The sequence below is a fragment of the Podarcis melisellensis genome (genome assembly GCF_964234715.1).
Source record: "Podarcis melisellensis genome assembly, chromosome: 2".
NCBI classification, from domain to species: Eukaryota; Metazoa; Chordata; class Lepidosauria; order Squamata; family Lacertidae; genus Podarcis; species Podarcis melisellensis.
This window is the reverse complement of record NC_138529.1, coordinates 17,866,460-17,884,831: the sequence shown is the minus strand read 5'-3', so window position 1 is coordinate 17,884,831 and position 18,372 is coordinate 17,866,460. Positions and strand designations below refer to the sequence as shown.

Here is an 18,372-nt window from a genome sequence, read left to right as displayed (position 1 = left end):
GTGTTCTTGAAGCTACCAGCATGAGTTTGACCAAACTGCGGGAGGCAGTGGAAGACAGGAGTGCCTGGCGTGCTCTGGTCCATGGGGTCACGAAGAGTCAGACACGACTAAATGACTAAACAACAACAATGCCCACTATCCACAGAACCTAGGAGACGCTTTTTAAATCCCTTATTTGTCCAGGAAAGCTGTCCTTCCCCAGTGGAAAGAGTTCTATGGCTGCTCAGTGATGTTAATGCCCTAGTGACCCACAATGTGGCCCTCTTTGGACTGGGGTCAAGAAAGATTAGGATGAAGAATCTGGATGAAATTACAGTAAACTGTAAGGGAGATTCAGAGGTTGAAACAGGAAAATACTGTATGCTGTGTGGAGACCCCCAATTTAAACGTTGCATTTTATGATTCTGATAGTTTACACAAAGGTTCTGTTTTGATATATAGATTTATATATAGATTTCTTTGATAGTGTCTGTATGGTTTTGTCATGGCCTCTGGCTAGTACTGTAAAGCTTATTTACATGCTATGTCCTGGTTATTGTGATCAAGTGCAAGAAAGTGCACATTTCTTCTTCAGAGAGGGAGACAGGATGCAACATCTTCTTCTTTGAACCATGATGGCACATACCAGCTGGGGCTCAGACTGTTCTTAAGGGCATGCCATGATAGAGATGATCCTTCTGTGGCAACGTCACTCAGGTCAAGAGGACAACGATCCAGAGATCACATTAAAGGTGGCCAAATTCTGTGTCATTGCCATAAAACTTAGGGAACAAGCTGTGATATCATCATGATTAAGGTTTTTAAATGGTTATATTTTAGTGAATAAGATCTGACTTATAAATTTTAATTGCTGCTATATCTGTACTGTCCCTGTTATACCAAACTGCAAAATTAAATGTATCCCTATGACTTCCCTGATTTTGTATGTGAGCTGGAACTGGTCTGTGACCGAAATAATAAATTCATTCATTCACATACCAGCTGGGGCTCAGACTGTTCTTAAAGGCATGCCATGATAGAGACGATCCTTCTGGAGCAACATCACTCAGGTCAAGACTATTTTTATGTGCCATCTAGATGTTTAGTGGAATTGAGATGGCCGCTTTAATCAATGGGAGGCGATTTTTGTTCCTCCTTTTCAAGGTGGCATGGCCAACCCTAATGGGGTGAGCATCAGGATAGGCATTGAGGCAAGAGCAACAAGGACAGAAGCTCAGGTCACGAACTGTGGTTAGAAGTAGTCATCCAGTCTGAATGTCAAATGGACTGTCGAATTAACCAGTTGACCTCAATCAGTATGCACCAAGTTCCTAATCCTGCTTAATGGCAGTGCTTGAGCTAATTAGAACAGGCATAGGCAAACTTGGCCCTCCAGATGTTTTGGGACTACAGTTCTCATAAAGCCACTTCCGCCCTGCAGAGGAGGTGGGGTTGCGGGCTGCATGCCCCCACCATGCGCGCAGCGGCTGGAGCCCCGTGCGATTGGGAGAATCCCCGGCCACGTCACCCCCTGGCCAGCCAATCGGCTGACTCTGGGGGTGTGGCCTGCCCTATTTAATGCAGGCGCGGCCAGGGATCTCCCTCTTTTCCCGCCTACCAGCTGTTCCCACCCTCCCGCCTTCTAAGGTTTTTGTTCCTTGATCTTGCTATGGACCTTGGTTGGTCGCCGTTGAGGGGCCTGGTAGGAATTTTTCCACTTGGCCAATTGGCACCAGCCACTTGGTTTTCGCCTACCTCGTAGCAAATCACCACAACTTTCTTGCTATTGGCGGTTAGGCATTGGTATTGGTATTGTTTCGTAGATGGAAGAGGGGAGGAAGCGCCATCACCTGCCCTGCATATTGAAGGGTAGTCCGGTAAAGGATTCCAGGGGGTGTGGCCCTGTTCGAAGCCTATGGAAGTCAGGGCCTAAGGCACGCCGCTGAGCGGTGACCCCTAGGGGAGTTCCTAGTTGATGTGCATCAGCAGGACTCCCCTTACTGGTGATTAACCCTTCCTGGACTTCTAGCGGATGGGCTGAAGCTGGATATAGTTGGTTAGGACCAATGCCTAAGCCAATACTGCTCATCACCTGTAACCAATAAAGTTGTGGCCTCATTTAGCCCATTAACCTTAATAATTGTGTCACGTGTCTTTATTTCCACTGGGGGGTGGCGGGATCTCGCCACGCAATCCCTGACCACTGGTCCTGTTAGCTAGGGTCCAGATGTTGTAGTCCCAAAACATCTGGAGGTCCAGATGTTGTAGTCCCAAGACATCTGGAGGGCCAAGTTTGCCTATGCCTGAGTTAGAGGCATATTGATTTGAACAATCACACTCTCTTTTTCTTGAAGATATTAAAGGCAGCTAGTTCACATCCGTAATGTGATAGGTATAATCATGGGTGAAGACGGTGCTTGAGGGGCGGGGTATGCAGGTCTACGCATACCCCTAAATATTTTGTGAATATTTGTACTTTTGTCCATTTACTGTATTTATTTCCCCCGATTTGAACTATAAAATGGTGATTTTCTTGAATCAAAATGAGAGTACCCCTAAACATTTTTTAAAGAAAAAAAAGCACTGGGTGAAGATAAGATTTATGTTATTGGGGGCCGGGCAGGACACCCACCTGTCATCGTCCTATGTCTGGCTCTATCAGATTCGGAATGAAACATCTCAACAACAATTGTTCCCTCCCCACGTGCTCAGAAAAATTGGTCAATATCTTCAGTCATTTGAAAACCAGGAAGTTAAATAAAAAAATAACACCAGAGAGTACCTTACATGCAGCATATTTTGCAAAATTACAGAGGAAACACCTTTTTCATCTTTTTTTTTTAAAAAAATCCAAACTAAAACGAGTTTTCTTGGATTTGCCGAAAAGCTTTTCAGCGCTTCTTTCTCAAGTTCCTCCTTTTTTTCCAATGCAGTTTTTCTGTGCACACAGAAGGCATAGCCCATTTCTGCTTTTAGTTGAGTATTTTTATTTATTGATTTGTTGTGGGGGGTGGGCAGCTGTTCCCCTGCCTCCTCTGACTATTCCCATGAGTGCAATATTTTGCAGCGTGAGCATATCTTATGAAGAACACTGAATGCACAGCGAAACGTATGTGTCAATGTCAAGGGCAAAACTGCTATTTCAGGTGCGCCGTTCGAAAAAGCATAAGACGGTTGATACTTGAATATGGAAGTGTTGGAGGGAGAGGGGAGGAATTACAGGCGTGACGGCAAAAGTTAAGGCAAAGAGCTATTTTGGATCTCTGCACAAAATCACCTTCGAAGGCAAAGATGGAGAAAAAAGGTTTGATTAGCTGGGCTTTGTCTCAGTGTTATCACCGGACTCAGTGGCGTAGTGTGGGGGGTGTAGGGGGGGCCGGCCGCACTGGGCGCAACATCTGGGGGTTAGGGGGCGCAAATCCACGGGTTAGGGGGCGCAAATTACTTGCCTTGCCCCGGGTGCTGACAACCCACGCTACGCCACTGACTGGACTTGAGAGCACTTTGTGGAGGCACTTTCCATAAACAGCATTTCTCAGGATGCACCTGGAAAAAGTCTTGGGCAAGCAATGGAGAATGTCAACAAGTCGAGAAGGAGGGAAAAATTGATCACCAAGAAAGATAAAGAAATTAAATAGCTGGCAGGTTTTATCTGATCCCCAGTGATGACAGGTGAAGGTCAAACAAGGTGAGGATGACTTAGAACTTGTGATTGCTCCCTACCTTGATCCTCTTGTTTGTCATGACTGCACAGCTCCCATTTCCTCTCCCTTAATTACCGTATTTTTCTGTGTATAAGACGGTATTTTTTCCTTAGAATCAATAGGCAAAAATTGTGAGTGGTCTTATACATGGATAGCAGAGGGGGGACGGGTGATTGGTGGCAGCAGCCAGCAGGAGATTGACAGTGGTGATTTGGCATGTGATTGGTTGCTGAGGTAATGCCTGCTGACGATTGGCTGTGGCTGTGGCAATTGGGCGGTCGATTTATGGCTGTGACATGGCGTACATGCAATCCTCTGTTGTACTGTCTAGTTTGCAGGTGGGCTTTTGTGTCAAGTGAGCAGATGATTGGTGGCGGCGGCGGCAATGCATGCCATTTGCAGTGGCGAGCAGTCAGTAGAGTGATTGATCAGTAGAGTGATTGGTCAGTAGAGTGATTGGTTCCCCCAAAAGCAGAACACCTCTGGGCAATCTCCCCCCTCCTCAAAAAAACTCCACAATTTTGGGCACCCCCCAATTTTTTGTTAAAGCCCCAAAAAACAGGGGTCATCTTATACATGGGGGCGTGTTATACATGGAAAAATACAGTATACTCCCTGTGATCTCCCTGCTTGTCCCATTCCATGTTGCTCCATAGATAAGCCGTTTTAATTATTGCAGGATTCGCCTCCTATCTCATTTGCCATTTTGCTGGTACCACTGTGCTCCTGCCTTGCCTAATGAGTGAGCTTTACCTAAATAAATACTTCCTCAATGATTCATTTCTTGTAGTGAGGTTAAAGCTCACTGTGAAATGATATACAGCGGTATCTTGGTAGTCAAACGGCTTGGGTCCCGAACAAATCGGTTCCTGAACGCCGCAAACCAGGAAGTGAGTGTTCCGGTTTGTGAACATTTTTCGGAAGCCGAATGTCCGACGTGGCTTCCGCGGCTTCTGATTGGCTGCAAGAAGCTCCTGCAGCCAATCGGAAGCCATGCCTTGGTTTTCGAACAGTTCCGGGAGTCGAACGGACTCCAAGAACGGATTAAATTCGAGAACCATGGTACCACTGTATAATGAATTGAAAAAGATGTTTAAAATAATGTTTGTTAAAAAAACACACACACCCAAAAGCTTTCCTTTTGGGAATTATAGGGACAGAACTACCCAAACTGTATAGAAATTTATTCATGTATGCAACTACGGCAGCAAGAATGTTACTTGCAGGAATGTTACCGCAGGAAGCTCCTGCAGCCAATCAGAAGCCATGGAAGCCCTGTCAGACATTCAGGTTCCAAAAGAATGTTCGAAAACTGGAACATTCACTTTTGCTTTTTGATCGTTCGGGAGTGTTTGAGAACCAAGGTACGACTGTACATGAATAAATGAGTAAATTAAGTTAATTTGGAATACGCAGAAAATATAAAAAAATAAATTTAAGGCACTGCAGAAAAAGGGGGAAGGAAGTTGAGTTTTGAAATGTTAAAATGATTGTAAAAATATTGAAATGTATAAAATTGAAAATCATAAATAAAATAAAAAGGATTCATTTCTCAGTGGGGCCTGTTTTCCAGACTGAATGATGGAAGATTTAGGCCAGATAAAAAAAAGTACGTTGTCACACAACGCTTTATTAAACTATGAAACAGCCTCTGTTAGCCACCCGTTGATGGGTAAGTGGGGAGCTGGGCAGGAGAGGGTTTGGCAATCCTCATGCTTTGCTTCCCCTATGAATGTCTAGCGATGCAGAATCCCAGAGTGCTAACACTTCTTTTACTTCAGCCATGCAGAAATTTGCCTCAAGCTACATTACAGTGTCAAAACCCCACTGAGGCCAACATTTACACATGACCCAAATAGGAACCGAAAGTCGAGTGCTTTCTCTCTCCTGGTTGCCTAGTAGGAACGCATGAGAAAGGTCACACTTGGTTTGGTGGTTGTTTCTTTAAAATAAAAATAGATAAAACTTGCAAGTCGTGCGCCTCTGTTTTATCACTGGGACAATCTGGGTGGTGACAAGTCAGGAATGGGGTATAATTGGCCCTAAACTGTTACAAGCTTTTGATCACACACTTTTGTTGTACCACGGAGTCTCTAGTGGAATAAACAGGGCAAATATCTAAATCCCCCAAATGGAAAATTTTTACCAAAGTTCAAAACTCATTACACAGTACCCAAGAAGAGTTTGGGTTTGATATCCTGCTTTATCACTACCAGAAGGAGTCTCAAAGTGGCTAACATTCTCCTTTCCCTTCCTCCCCCACAACAAACACTCTGTGAGGTGAGTGAGGCTGAGAGACTTCAGAGAAGTGTGACTGGCCCAAGGTTGCCCAGCAGCTGCATGTGGAGGAGCGGAGACGCGAACCCGGTTCCCCAGATTATGAGTGTCGCTCTTAACCACTACACCACACTGGCACTACACCACACTGACCAAGGTTTCAAGATCTAGTTCCCAAGTGCAATTGAAGCGATTCATGTGATCAGTTTGGGCTAGATTTATTAGGTGAAAGGAATTAAAATGCAGCTCGCCAGCTTTGCTGCCAACTCATCTATGATTAAATAGTTACAGCTCCTATCTCCTGTTGCGTACAGAAGTTGTACCAATAGTTATTAAATAGTTGGTGAGATGCCAGAATCAATCCCAGCTGACCTTCTCACATGACGAACTTTCGGGGTGGCAATTTAACTTGCTGCTAACCTTGCCAGTACTTACGTGTTCTAGAGTAGTAGGTCTTACTTGAGAGATGTTTATATTTATCATATTTTGTATCATAGGAATATCGCCTTGTACCAAGTCAGATCAATGGTCCATTTACATGGTCTACACCAGGCATGTCCAACCAGTTGATAGTAATCTAATGGCTGATCACTGGGCATCCCTGGTCGATCGCAGGATCCTGATTGATCACCCCAAAAGGGAAAAAACATCAGCAACTCTGGTCTGTCGTCCCCCAAAAAAGCTCCACAACTTTGGTCAATCCAATGGGTAAATCACTGCCAGTTTTTTAATAGTGGGATGAGATCACAATCTCTTGGGAGTTGGACCTGCCTGGTCTATACTGATAAGCAGCTAAAGTTAGAGCTCAACTGCTCTATGGAATTTCAGTCTGGATGCCAGGGTTTACCCAGTCAATGGAACGAGTGCAGGCAGCCCTTCTATAGAAGAAGAAGAAGAAGAAGAAGAAGAAGAAGAAGAAGAAGAAGAAGAAGAAGAAGAAGAAGAAGAGTAGTAGTAGTAGTAGTAGTAGTAGTAGTAGTAGTAGTTTGGATTTGATATCCCGCCTTTCACTCCCCTTCAGGAGTCTCAAAGCGGCTAACAATCTCCTTTCCCTTCCTCCCCCACAACAAACACTCTGTGAGGTGAGTGGGGCTGAGAGACTTCAAAGAAGTGTGACTGGCCCAAGGTCACCCAGCAGCTGCATGTGGAGGAGCGGAGACGCGAACCCGGTTCCGCAGATTACGTGACTACTTCTCTTAACCACTACACCACACTGGCTCTCACACTGGCCCAAGGTCACCCAGCAGCTGCAATGTGGAGGAGCGGAGACGCGAACCCGGTTCCCCAGATTACGTGACTACCGCTCTTAACCACTACACCACACTGGCTTAAGATTTTCCCTGTCCCACGCTGCGTACCTTACACAGCCCTCTGTTTAGAGGGAGTCCAACATAAGCTAGATACAGTTGCCAGGACTTCTTCTATGCTGGCTAAACATTTGTTTTTCAGCAGACAAAGATACTTTACTTAGCGAAGTTCTGTCAGACTCCTTCCCTTCCCCAGGGCTACAACTGTTTTGCACAAAGATACGGCAACTCGGGCTTTCAGAGGCTCTCCTGGGTGCTGTGGCTTTCCCAATCGCCAAGGCCATGTTAAAAACTAGGCTATGGGACATAGATCGCCAGGAACCAATCTCAACTGCGGAAAAAACATGTTCCCCTCTTTATTTTCGATTCTCTTGGCCGCAGGAATCTAACCTTAATTATTTACAATTTTTGTTTAACCCGCAAGAAAGGGCTTTTTCGCTGGCTAGGTTCAATCCTAATCCTTCTAACCTCCTTTGGGGTAAGTCTGCGGGTTTGGCAGAAGGAGATATGATCTGCCCATGCGATGCCCACCTGGTGGAAACTCTAGCTCACATGGCCCTTAAACGTAAAATGTATGATGATCTCCACCAACAATTTCTACACCACCTATGTATTCCAACATGGAAACCAGAGACAGAGGTTATACGCTTCTTATTACAGGGGAGAGACCAGAAGCTCACCAAGACAGTAGCTAAGTTCCTCTATTTGATTTTTTGTCGCCGAAGTACGCTACAGGATCATGCCCTTGCTGGAGACCCACAGAGATGAAACAGATTGCTTGCCTCTTCTTCCCTTTGGCAAATGACTGTACTGTTGAAATGGTGACGAGATCACACTGGCCTATTTATTCTGAATGTTTGTATGTGATGCCAATAAAGGTTTGATGATGACGATGATAAGCAGCTCTTCAGGGTTTCAGACAGGTTTATTTCCTGGCCCAACCTGATGATGCCAGGGATTGAACTTGGAACATTTTATATACAATATCAGCGCTCCAGATCTTGGGATATTGCACATGAAATCACCCTGTTTTAGGAATCTGCAAGCTTGCCAAGGAGTTGATGAGCTTCATTACTGAGTTATTTGTAGTTCGACAGATCACACTCCTTCCCAGGCTAGGAGGGAAAATGGCAAAGACAGATTATTTATTGGGACAGAGTGATTTTTGCAGCTGTTGTTAAAGTTGCAAAACAACGAAGCACAGGACGGAGCAATGGAGAATTTCTGAAACAACAATGGGATATTAGCTCTTCCCAAGGCATGATGGATAACAGCAACAACTGGGAAAAGATAGGCATAATATTTTACAAGGACAGGAAGAAACATCACCCACAGAAAGATTGTCACACACAGGAAGAACAAGGATACAGTTTGAGTGCATCACTTGTAGATTTATATATTATTTAATGTGTCGATACGAATGGAAGTTGTCAATATTGTTGTATAGGGGATTGTTATTTTGACTGGAGTGTAACTGAAATTAAAAAGATTCTGGAATGGAGAAATAAAGTAAAACATCAAACCATCAATTCTAGCACTCGGGGGGGGCACCTAAATTATATAATTAGGTATTTGAATGATTGGTATTAGTAATTGCATGATAATTTGAAATTGTTATAATGAGGCTAATATTGGAATGTATCTGAAAACTTAAAAAATTGTTGTTGTTTAGTCGTGTCCGACTATTATATATAAAAAAACTGCTCTGCAAGGTAGAATAAGTGGAGATAGAAGATGCTTCAAGGACAGCCATTGGGCTTCATGGATGGATGAGGATTTTGATATTGGTCTCTTTGCTCCAAATCTATCACTTTCCAGTACATTACATAGGCTCTTTATAAAGAAACACTGTCGCTAACGACCGTGCCAAAATTAAGAATCCCACCCAAACTTTGGGTGCAAGCTGTTCACCTCCCCATCCTGTTGCATGAAAAGAAATCGACACCCATCAAAAGAAAAAAATTAAATGATTTTATTAAACATTAAAGAATAACAGACAGAAAGATTTGGGCTGAAAACCATACAGAAAGCAATCCATTTCATGACGTACATTAAATTTGATCTTATTTGTTAAAATCCTGTTAACAGAGGTGGTCTTGTGGTGTTGCCAGAAATACAGTGGTCGATCGTGGGAGAGAGCAAGAGAAAAAAAGATTGGTACCGGACTAAGTTCACTGTATTTTGGACACAAAGAAATCAGTCATGACTCAACTTCTCGCACTGATTTCAATGGGACGTTTAACATAGTCCGGATCCAGTATTTTGTTTTACATCCTTTTCCAAGTTAAAAGAATAATATGCAAACTCACTATTCCTTTTTTCAAAGTACATGCATGCGCTAATGCAATCTCACAATCTCTCTCTCTCTCACACACACACACAAACACATACACACACTCCCGAGTAAAAACAAAGGCTGGTATCGCCGGAGAAGAAACATCAGCTCAAAAGATAAGGCTAGGTTTTGCTCCTTTACATACACCTGACTCTCATGGAATGGTGTGTGATCTCAAATCCTATACAGCAGGGGCAGACAGTTCATGGTACCAGGCCAGACTTGGGTTATTGACAACCGTCAGGTAGAGAGAGCCCTTTAGCCATAGCCAGGCTTCCAGTTACTGGTTTCCTGTAACCTCCCTCTCAGCAAATGTGCCAGTCTGGAGATTTTAGAAGGGATATCTCTTTGTATCCCCACATGGCCACCTATCTCTGATTGGCCCTCCAGCCTGTCGAATTGCTGACCAGAGGTACAGAGTCACCAATCAGAACAAAACCCAGTTCTGCCATGGGATCGGGTCAGGGAACTTTTGCCAGCGGGTTCTGTGCCACGATGCAGTCCAATAGCAGCCACCCGTCCCTTGAAATAGTGCCTGTTATTTTCCTGACACCTGGCTTGTTGCTTTTACTCGCTTCATCCTTCCAAATTAGTTGGCCACCAGTGCACTTTGGCGGGCCAGCTGTGAGGCCGGCCGGCTGGCCAAAGTAGAAATCCTCTCAGAAGCAGCAGGAAATTTGCCTTGAGGGTTTGCAGACCAAGCAACGGGTACAGAGTTAAGAGGTGAAGCGATTGCTTCACTGCGTGCTCAATGCCACAAAATATAGGCGGTTGTTACAAGTTACCACCGCTAACTGTTTGTAGAAACCTCTGTATAATTTGTGTGGTATAAGCAAACTTAATTGAACATACCCCTAACCACTCTGCCTAGAAAATTCAAACTTTACTTGGAACTATAAGATGAAGTCATTGCTTCTGAAAATAAGCTTTTAAAAGAGCACTGCATCCAAGACCACGAAGTCTGCAGCAGACCTTTATGTCTTGCATATATATATATATATATATATATATATATATATATATATGCCATATGCATTTCTTTAATGCCTCTGAAAGTTCCACTTTGCAACTAAAGATGCAAAAAGGACTGATTCACCCAACCCAAAAATTTAGGCTGAGTTTGGTAAAGCAGTCATGTTATTGGCTTATCACTTGGGTCTCCAACTACAATTCCCATCATCCCTGACCACTGGTCCTGCTAGCTAGGAATGATGGGAGTTGTAGTCCAAAAACGGGAGACCCAAGTTTGGGAAACCCTGGCTCACCACATGCCAAAGTTATTTTTTTCTTCTACGGTTGCAGTCCTATACCTACTCACCCCGTGGGATTTATGTCTGATTAGACTTGTGAAGAATTGTGGTATCATATTTTTTTTAAAAAAAAATCACTGACACTTTTCCAGGGTATGTAGTTTCTACGCCAGGGACAGGGGATGTGTGACCCTCTCAACTCCCATATATAACTCCCAATGTCTCTATTGGCCATTCTAGATGGGGATGATGGGAGCTGGAGTCTGACAACATCCACCAGGTTCCCTACATTATCCCTTATGGACACTGTAACCTCGAGTCCTTTCCTCCCGACCTAATTGCACATTGGAGAATCAAAACACCCATGGCAGACATCAGATCAGCGCCTGCAGTCATATTCAAACATCATGTCGTAATCACCACATGAAACAGTTGTGTGCATTCCACCATAGAAACGTGAGAAGTATACTTTTTAAAAGGCCTTTTCCCCCCTTTTCTTTTTTGCTCGCAGCCTGGCATTGTCTTTTTTTAAGGGCATTTTTTAAAAAACAAAAACCTGAGCATGAATCAGCCAGAGCTAAGCACTATTAAGTCTCATTGGTTTCAATAGGAGGGAGTTTGAATATGTGCTCTCCTCCCACACTGGACTCAATTGGACTCCATGGAACTTTTTGTTTGGGTTGCATCTATGACTTTCGTTTTTACAGACGGTGGGATTTTTTAATTTATTATTAAATAACTTTTTCCTTTTTCTTTTTTACTGGCCAGTAAAGAATAGCTTACATTCTAAATAGCTACAACATATTCCTTCCACTGGAATAATGGTCCATAGAAATACAGACGTGGTCAAACAAGTGGTACATTTTTCGGAGGGGCAAAACCCTCTCCAGGAAATCTGCATAATAATGGGAAAACAAAATTGCCTATGCCACAATAAGGTGTATTTTTGACTAAATCACCTTCAGAATAAGGTGTGTTTTATTGGAATAAACAAGTGTTTGCTTTGAGAAGAAAGCAATTCTCGAGAAACCCGTAGCACCATAATTTCCTGATGTACGAATAATGTGCACCCGTTTTTGTTTTTACTTTGTCAGAGCAAGCTTCATCGTGACAAGGAAATAACTGTTCTGGCCTGTTTGAGTGTAACAATGGCAAACCATAATACAGATAATACACCTGGCTGGGCCTGACCTGGTCCTCAACCAGAGGCAGAATGAGGTGGGCAAGGAAATGGCAGAATCAGTGTTTCACGAGTCGGAAAGTCATAACCCACAGGCAATAAGAGGCATAGGGATGACCCTGGCCCCAAGAATCCACACAAAAGGGTGCAATTCAGGTTTTACACAGAGTAGACCCACTGAAATGAATGAGCATGACTATGAGTAAAAGTTCAATACCACCCAGTGTACCTTATAATTTCAACAGGAATTAAAAGCACCCGAGACCCGTCGCATACATTGCAATTTTCAGCTTAACTTCTGACAGTTTTCTTTTAGCTGGAACTCACTAGAACTCAGTTGCAGCACCTCTCAGGTGGGAGACATTGCCTCACTGGCTGACAGGGCCAAAAAGGATGTTTTTATTATGATTTATCACTGATGTTCTGTAATGTGTTTTTAATGTTGTACACCACCCTGAGATCTTTTAATAAAGGGCAGTATATAAATTGTAGTAGCACAGTGGTACCTCGGGTTACATACGCTTCAGGTTACAGACTCCGCTAACCCAGAAATAGTACCTCGGGTTAAGAACTTTGCTTCAGGATGAGAACAGAAATCATGCTCCAGCAGCGTGGCGGCAGCAGGAGGCCCCATTAGCTAAAGTGGTACCTCAGGTTAAGAACAGTTTCAGGTTAAGAACGGACCTCTGGAATGAATTAAGTACTTAACCCAAGGTACCACTGTAGTAGTAGCAGGAGGAGGAGGAGGAGGAGGAGGAGGAGGAGGCATTCATGGTGAGTTCCAGCACCTCTTTTTCTAGAAGAATAGCACCGACATCTGAAAATGTCAGGCATACAGGTGACAAATGTGGTGTTGCTCCTCAAGAAGCTATGAATGGCTAAACCTCCTTGTTGTGGAAAAAAACACTGGGTGGCAAAGCATGGTTTGCCTCTGTGTAATATGTGAATTGTTCCCTAAGGATGGTGCATGAAGCTCACAGTCTCCTTCTTCAATAGAGATGTTCATCAGGAAGTCATCCAGGAGACTCCACAGCTTGATGTTCCTTACAACTAATCCAGAAAGCGGCAGGAGACTGGGAGTGGCCGCCCTGACCATATAACACCAGTCCTGAAAGACCAACATTGGCTCCCAGTACATTTCCGAGCACAGTTCAAAGTGTTGGTGCTGACCTTTAAAGCCCTAAATGGCCTCGGTCCAGTATACCTGAAGGAGCGTCTCCACCCCCATTGTTCAGCCCAGACACTGAGGTCCAGCTCCAAGGGCCTTCTGGCGATTCCCTCCCTGCAAGAAGTGAGGTTACAGGGAACCAGGCAGAGGGCCTTCTCAGTAGTGGCGCCCGCCCTGTGGAACGGCCTCCCATCAGATGTAAAGGAAACAAACAACTATCTGACTTTTAGGAGACATCTGAAGGCAGCCCTGTTTAGGGAAGTTTTTAATGTTTGAAGTTTTATTCTGTTTTTGTCCTCTGTTGGGAGCCACCCAGAGTGGCTGGGGCAACCCAGTTAGATGGTGTGTGTGTGTTTACAAATTTAAAAAATTACCGTATTTTTCCGTGTATAAGATGCCCCCAAGTATAAGTTGACCCCTATTTTTTTAAAACCCCAAATTAAGAAAATGCACTATGCAGGATCTGTGTATAAGACAATCCCTTATTTTAAACTTTTTAGGAAAAAATATAGTCTTATACACGGGAAAATGTGGTATTATTATTTGGGAAGCCTGCCTCACTCTAAAGAACCATTGGGTTTGTGAAGTGTATAAATGAACAAAAGTCACACAAACAGGATGCTCCTCAGGGTAGAGACAACACCTTACCTCAGCAGCAAATGTGAAATGTGAAAGAAGACAGGGAATGTGCAAGCTTTGTTACTGTTTCGGTTAACTTAAGCCCTGTGATGAGCATCACAGAGTATTTTGTGCCTTTTTTCCTTGGCAAATGGGACTCACTGCATTGTTGTTGGGAAAAAAACCATCCTCATTCCATGAATGGGAAAACAGTTATTTATTTATTAGAAATACAAAGGACCCTGGAGAACCGTGGTTTGTTTGTTTTTTTAACTTTCATAAAATGTTTAGGGCACAATCCATCTGAATGTGGGCAAGGCCAGCTATGCACGGAGGAATTCCGCAAAGACCCAGTGAGGTATGTTCCCTTTAGCGGCTTTCATACACTGCAGCGCCCTGAACCAAGAAATGGATATATTGCACGACTCCCTGTCTCAATCCGGCCCATGGTTGCCCACGTGCGCAGTGTTCATCCTCTGAGCATGCGCCAAGGTGGCACGTGCTGAGGAGCACAAGGAACAGCAGTGCCCGATTCAACCCAATGCGATCTCTTCGCATGCAAGCAGCTGCACCCACATGGCGATGGATCGTGCCCCAACGTAAAGCACAAAACCCTTCCAAAGTCTCAGTGGTAAGCAAAAAAATAAGAAAGATCTCAAGGGGGAAGGGGGAACAACAATCTAGAAGCGTCTCCTCTCTGTACAATGCTAACGAATATATAAAGAGATATATATCTTTGCTCTGCCTTTAAACGTGGAATAATTTCTTTTTATTTCTCCTCGCTGTGATATATGCTCTCTCTCTCAGAATACACAATCAGCATTCGTCCTTGAAAAATACTGTACAAAAAAAGCACACTCTAATGATTCTGTAGAAACTTTATACATATCGTAATAATCGTGTTCTTTTGGTCTTCAGAAAACGTTTGTGTGGATTGGATTTGCCACAGTATGACAACACCATCACCTTTCCATACAGACCTGCATCTCCTACATTCACTTTTTAAAAAAATCTCCTGCAGAAAGTCCACTACATAACACAAGTTTCGAAAGCAAAATGAGAACAAAAAGCGGAAAACAACAGAAGAAAGTTTGAGAGCCATCGGTTTTATGATACAATCGGAAACAAAACACCTCAAGGAAAAGTAGGTTTTGCAAAAAAGTGACTTCTCGCCGAGTCAAAAGAATCTGGAGAAACAGCAAGGGAGAAGTCCACAGAAAGTATTTTACAGAAAAGTTGAATATACAGCTGAATTTAAAGTCTTTAATCACATAAACAGGACTTGAAGAAATGCAAATGGCAAAGGAAATAACAACCGTAAGAGCAATAATAACAATAAACCCTCCAAACTCCAAAAGCGGTGAATATTCGAAAGTTTTCGTTTTTGTTCTCTTGCCAACGAATTGCCACGTGTCTTTTGCACCCCAATCCAGCAAGGGCAATCACTGCCCCCCTATCCCCTATTAACACCAGTGGGCTGTTTGAGGAATGGGGCAGGTGTGGGGCTGAGTCCAAACACAACCTCATCCTCTCCCCATTAATAGGGTATCGACATTGCCATAAGTGTCTGGACCAGTTACTTATACTTTCAGTTGGGGGCAAGGGGTGGACATCTGCAAGCACAGCAGTATATGTGCACCAGGCTGGCCCAACTGTAGAGGTAAAACTACACAACCTCTTGTGGTGCCACAATCCGAGAGCTGCCTGTTTCGGCTGTCACCGCCTGCAATTTCGGAGGAGGTCCATAGGGGCAGCAGAGCAGCTTGACAGCTGGGTTTAATATCCCACGCAGCAGCAACGGGAAAGTTGTAGCCCTCCAGTTGCTCCCGGACTCCAACTCCCATGAGCCACAGCAAGTGTGGCCAATGGCCAAGGATGATGGGAGTTGTAGTCCGGCAACATCCAGTGAGCCAAAGGCCTTTCCCCGTTCCTGCAGTCAACAGCCTTTTGATTTCTTCACAGACACACCCCTCACTAGAGGGCAGACATAGCTGTATGGAAGTGTAAAAGAAGTTAACGGGCAATTTTTAATAGAACAGTATCCTACGTCAGCACTTGATAACGTTAACGTTGTGCTCAGCATATGGCACCAGCAGGGGGAGCAAGACTTTGATTTGTCATAAGGTGGCAAAATGCCTAGACTGGCCCTCTAAGTGCACCTTCTGCCTGCACCATCTCTTGACTGCTTTAGAAAACTTATCCCCCACTTTTCTGTTTGAGCATTTGAATTGCTCAGTGGGGACGGCTTCCAGCAATTAAAAACCAAACCATGTTTGAGAGGTTCTTGTAGCAGCCTATCAATAAGTTTTTTTTACAAATTACAAAGGAAAACCCAGTGGAAAATTATCTTATCAGGTAGGGCAGGTGATCCTATGTCCACCTGGAACATTGCAAGTAGCATACCAGAGTGCACATGAGGATTATTGCTTAGATTCAGGCTGTGCAAAACAAAACAAAAAATAACACTCCCTGTGATTTATTTGCAGTTTTTGGGTTTTAGAGCCATGAAAGGAAACTATCAGCTGTTTCTTACGAGATCTACCGAGAAAACTATCAGCAGCAGTGCAAGCCTGAAGATATCTTCTTTTTTTTAATCACCAAAACTTTAGAACACAACAAAACAAAAGAAGGAGAAAAATCTATAAATTAAATATTTCTGCAGTTTAGCATTAAAATATCATTTGTGCATTTGCAGTAGCAAGTTAAAAATGTCTGATTAGGCATATTTAAACAATAGATTCAGGGAGGGTAGGCTTTGTTTTCCTCCTCCTCCATTTATAGCACGAGTCATTCTTTCCGTTCTCGTTTTCGAAATTAAATCAAGAGAATGGCAAAAGGGTAAAATAATAACAATAGTAATAATAATAAAAATAATAAAACCTAGTTCAAAGCAGCACTGGAAAATATTTAATTATTAAATGAAAAGCTTAACTATGGCAGGTTTCAGCAGTCCCAGTGAAAACGGGTCACCCTTCCATTTCCATAAAAATGGGGAGTGCTGAGGTGAACATGCACACACGCCCACACATACACAGACCCGCGCATGCGTGTACGCACATAGAAAAAAAAAGTTGTACGCTGTTTTTTTCGTTTTGTTTCTGTTTTCCTGGTAAAGTGCTGATGGTGAAAGGTTGGGGGGGCGTTTGGGTGTGGTGCTATCAAGCAATAAACACACTGTCCATCGATTCAAATGCCAACCCACCGAAAAGAAAAATAGAAAGAAAAGAAAAGAAAGAAGGAGGAGGGGCAGAAAGGGAGGGCAGAAAGGGGTGGGTGGGAATGCCATTTACAGAGGACCATGCCGGGCTTCATACTTGGCGAGGACATTCTTGCATTTGCCCAGCTCTTTCCGTAGATCGGCCACTTCCTGGCGCAGAGCGGAGTTCTCCTTCTCCAGGAACGAGGCGCGAATGGCAATCTGGTTCTCCTTCAGCCTCCGAGCGTCTCTGGACCGCTTGGCAGCCATGTTGTTCTTTCTGCGTCTTGCCCAGTATTTGTCATCCTGCTCATTAATCACAGAGAGGGAGAAAGGCAGCGTTAGACTTCAGCAGATTAACGGAGCTTCTGCTACAAGGCACCAGCGCAGGGTCAGCACAGTGCACTTCTACTGGAAGGGCTACATATATTCTAATCGGCCTTCGCTGCATACATGTCATACTGGGGACTGGGAGCAGCCGCCGGTACCACGTAACACCAGCCCCGAAAGACCTACGCTGGCTCCCAGTACGTTTCCGAGCACAATTCAAAGTGTTGGTGCTGACCTTTAAAGCCCTAAACAGCCTCAGCCCAGTATACCTGAAGGAGCGTCTCCACCCCCATTGTTCAGCCCGCTGAGGTCCAGCTCCGAGGGCCTTTTGGCGGTTCCCTCACTGCGAGAAGTGAGGTTACAGTGAACCAGGCAGAGGGCCTTCTCGGTGGTGGTGCCCTCCCATCAGATGTCAAGGAAATAAACAACTATCTGACTTTTAGAAGACGTTTGAAGGCAGCCCTGTTTAGGGAAGTTTTGGACGTTTGATGTTTTATCAAATTTTTAATATTCTGTTGGGAGCTGTCCAGAGCGGGGTATAAATAATAAGTTGTTGTTGTTATCACATAAAGAATCCTCAGCACTATTGTTAAGGGTGCTGTGGGGGTTAAACTACAGTTCCCAGGATTTCTGGTAGGATTTCTTTAAATGTATGGTCTGTATGCAGACCAAATCTGAAAATCCCAAGTAGTACGGGCTTCTGTTGTTCTTGTTTTAAGTCTCTAACTCTCATGTTTATGCATACTTTTTGTGAATGTTTCATTTAATTTCTGAATGTTTCATTTCTGAAACATTCTTTTCTGAATGTTTTAGTTCACTTTCAATTTGTATACTGCCTTTCTCTATCACTATACACAGAAGGCAGTTTGAAAGCTGAAGAAACAACAAAACAAAATGGTCACACGCTTAATATCAATCTGAACCAATACAAAAAAAAAGTCACACTAACTTTTAAATACAGTGGTGCCTCGCAAGACGAAATTAATTCGTTCCGCAAGTCTTTTCGTCTTGCGAGTTTTTCGTCTTGC

At 43.7% G+C, this 18,372-nt stretch overlaps 1 protein-coding gene and 1 long non-coding RNA gene across 3 annotated transcripts in view; one reads left to right on the top strand and one right to left on the bottom strand.

Moving 5' to 3' along the window:
* Window positions 1-18,372, top strand: part of LOC309363074 — a 674,350-nt gene that overhangs the window by 575,176 nt on the left and 80,802 nt on the right. The gene's annotated exons all lie outside the window — the stretch shown is intronic.
* Window positions 9,225-18,372, bottom strand: part of HLF (HLF transcription factor, PAR bZIP family member) — a 70,457-nt gene continuing 61,309 nt past the window's right edge. Inside the window, exon 4 of one of the 2 annotated variants that reach the window (XM_081898959.1) lies at window positions 9,225-17,323. In XM_081898959.1, coding sequence (XP_081755085.1) covers window positions 17,105-17,323 — 219 coding nt within the window. In that variant the 3' untranslated portion in view covers window positions 9,225-17,104. The remainder of the gene's footprint in view (window positions 17,324-18,372) is intronic. The other variant, XM_081898960.1, reaches the window with a different exon arrangement.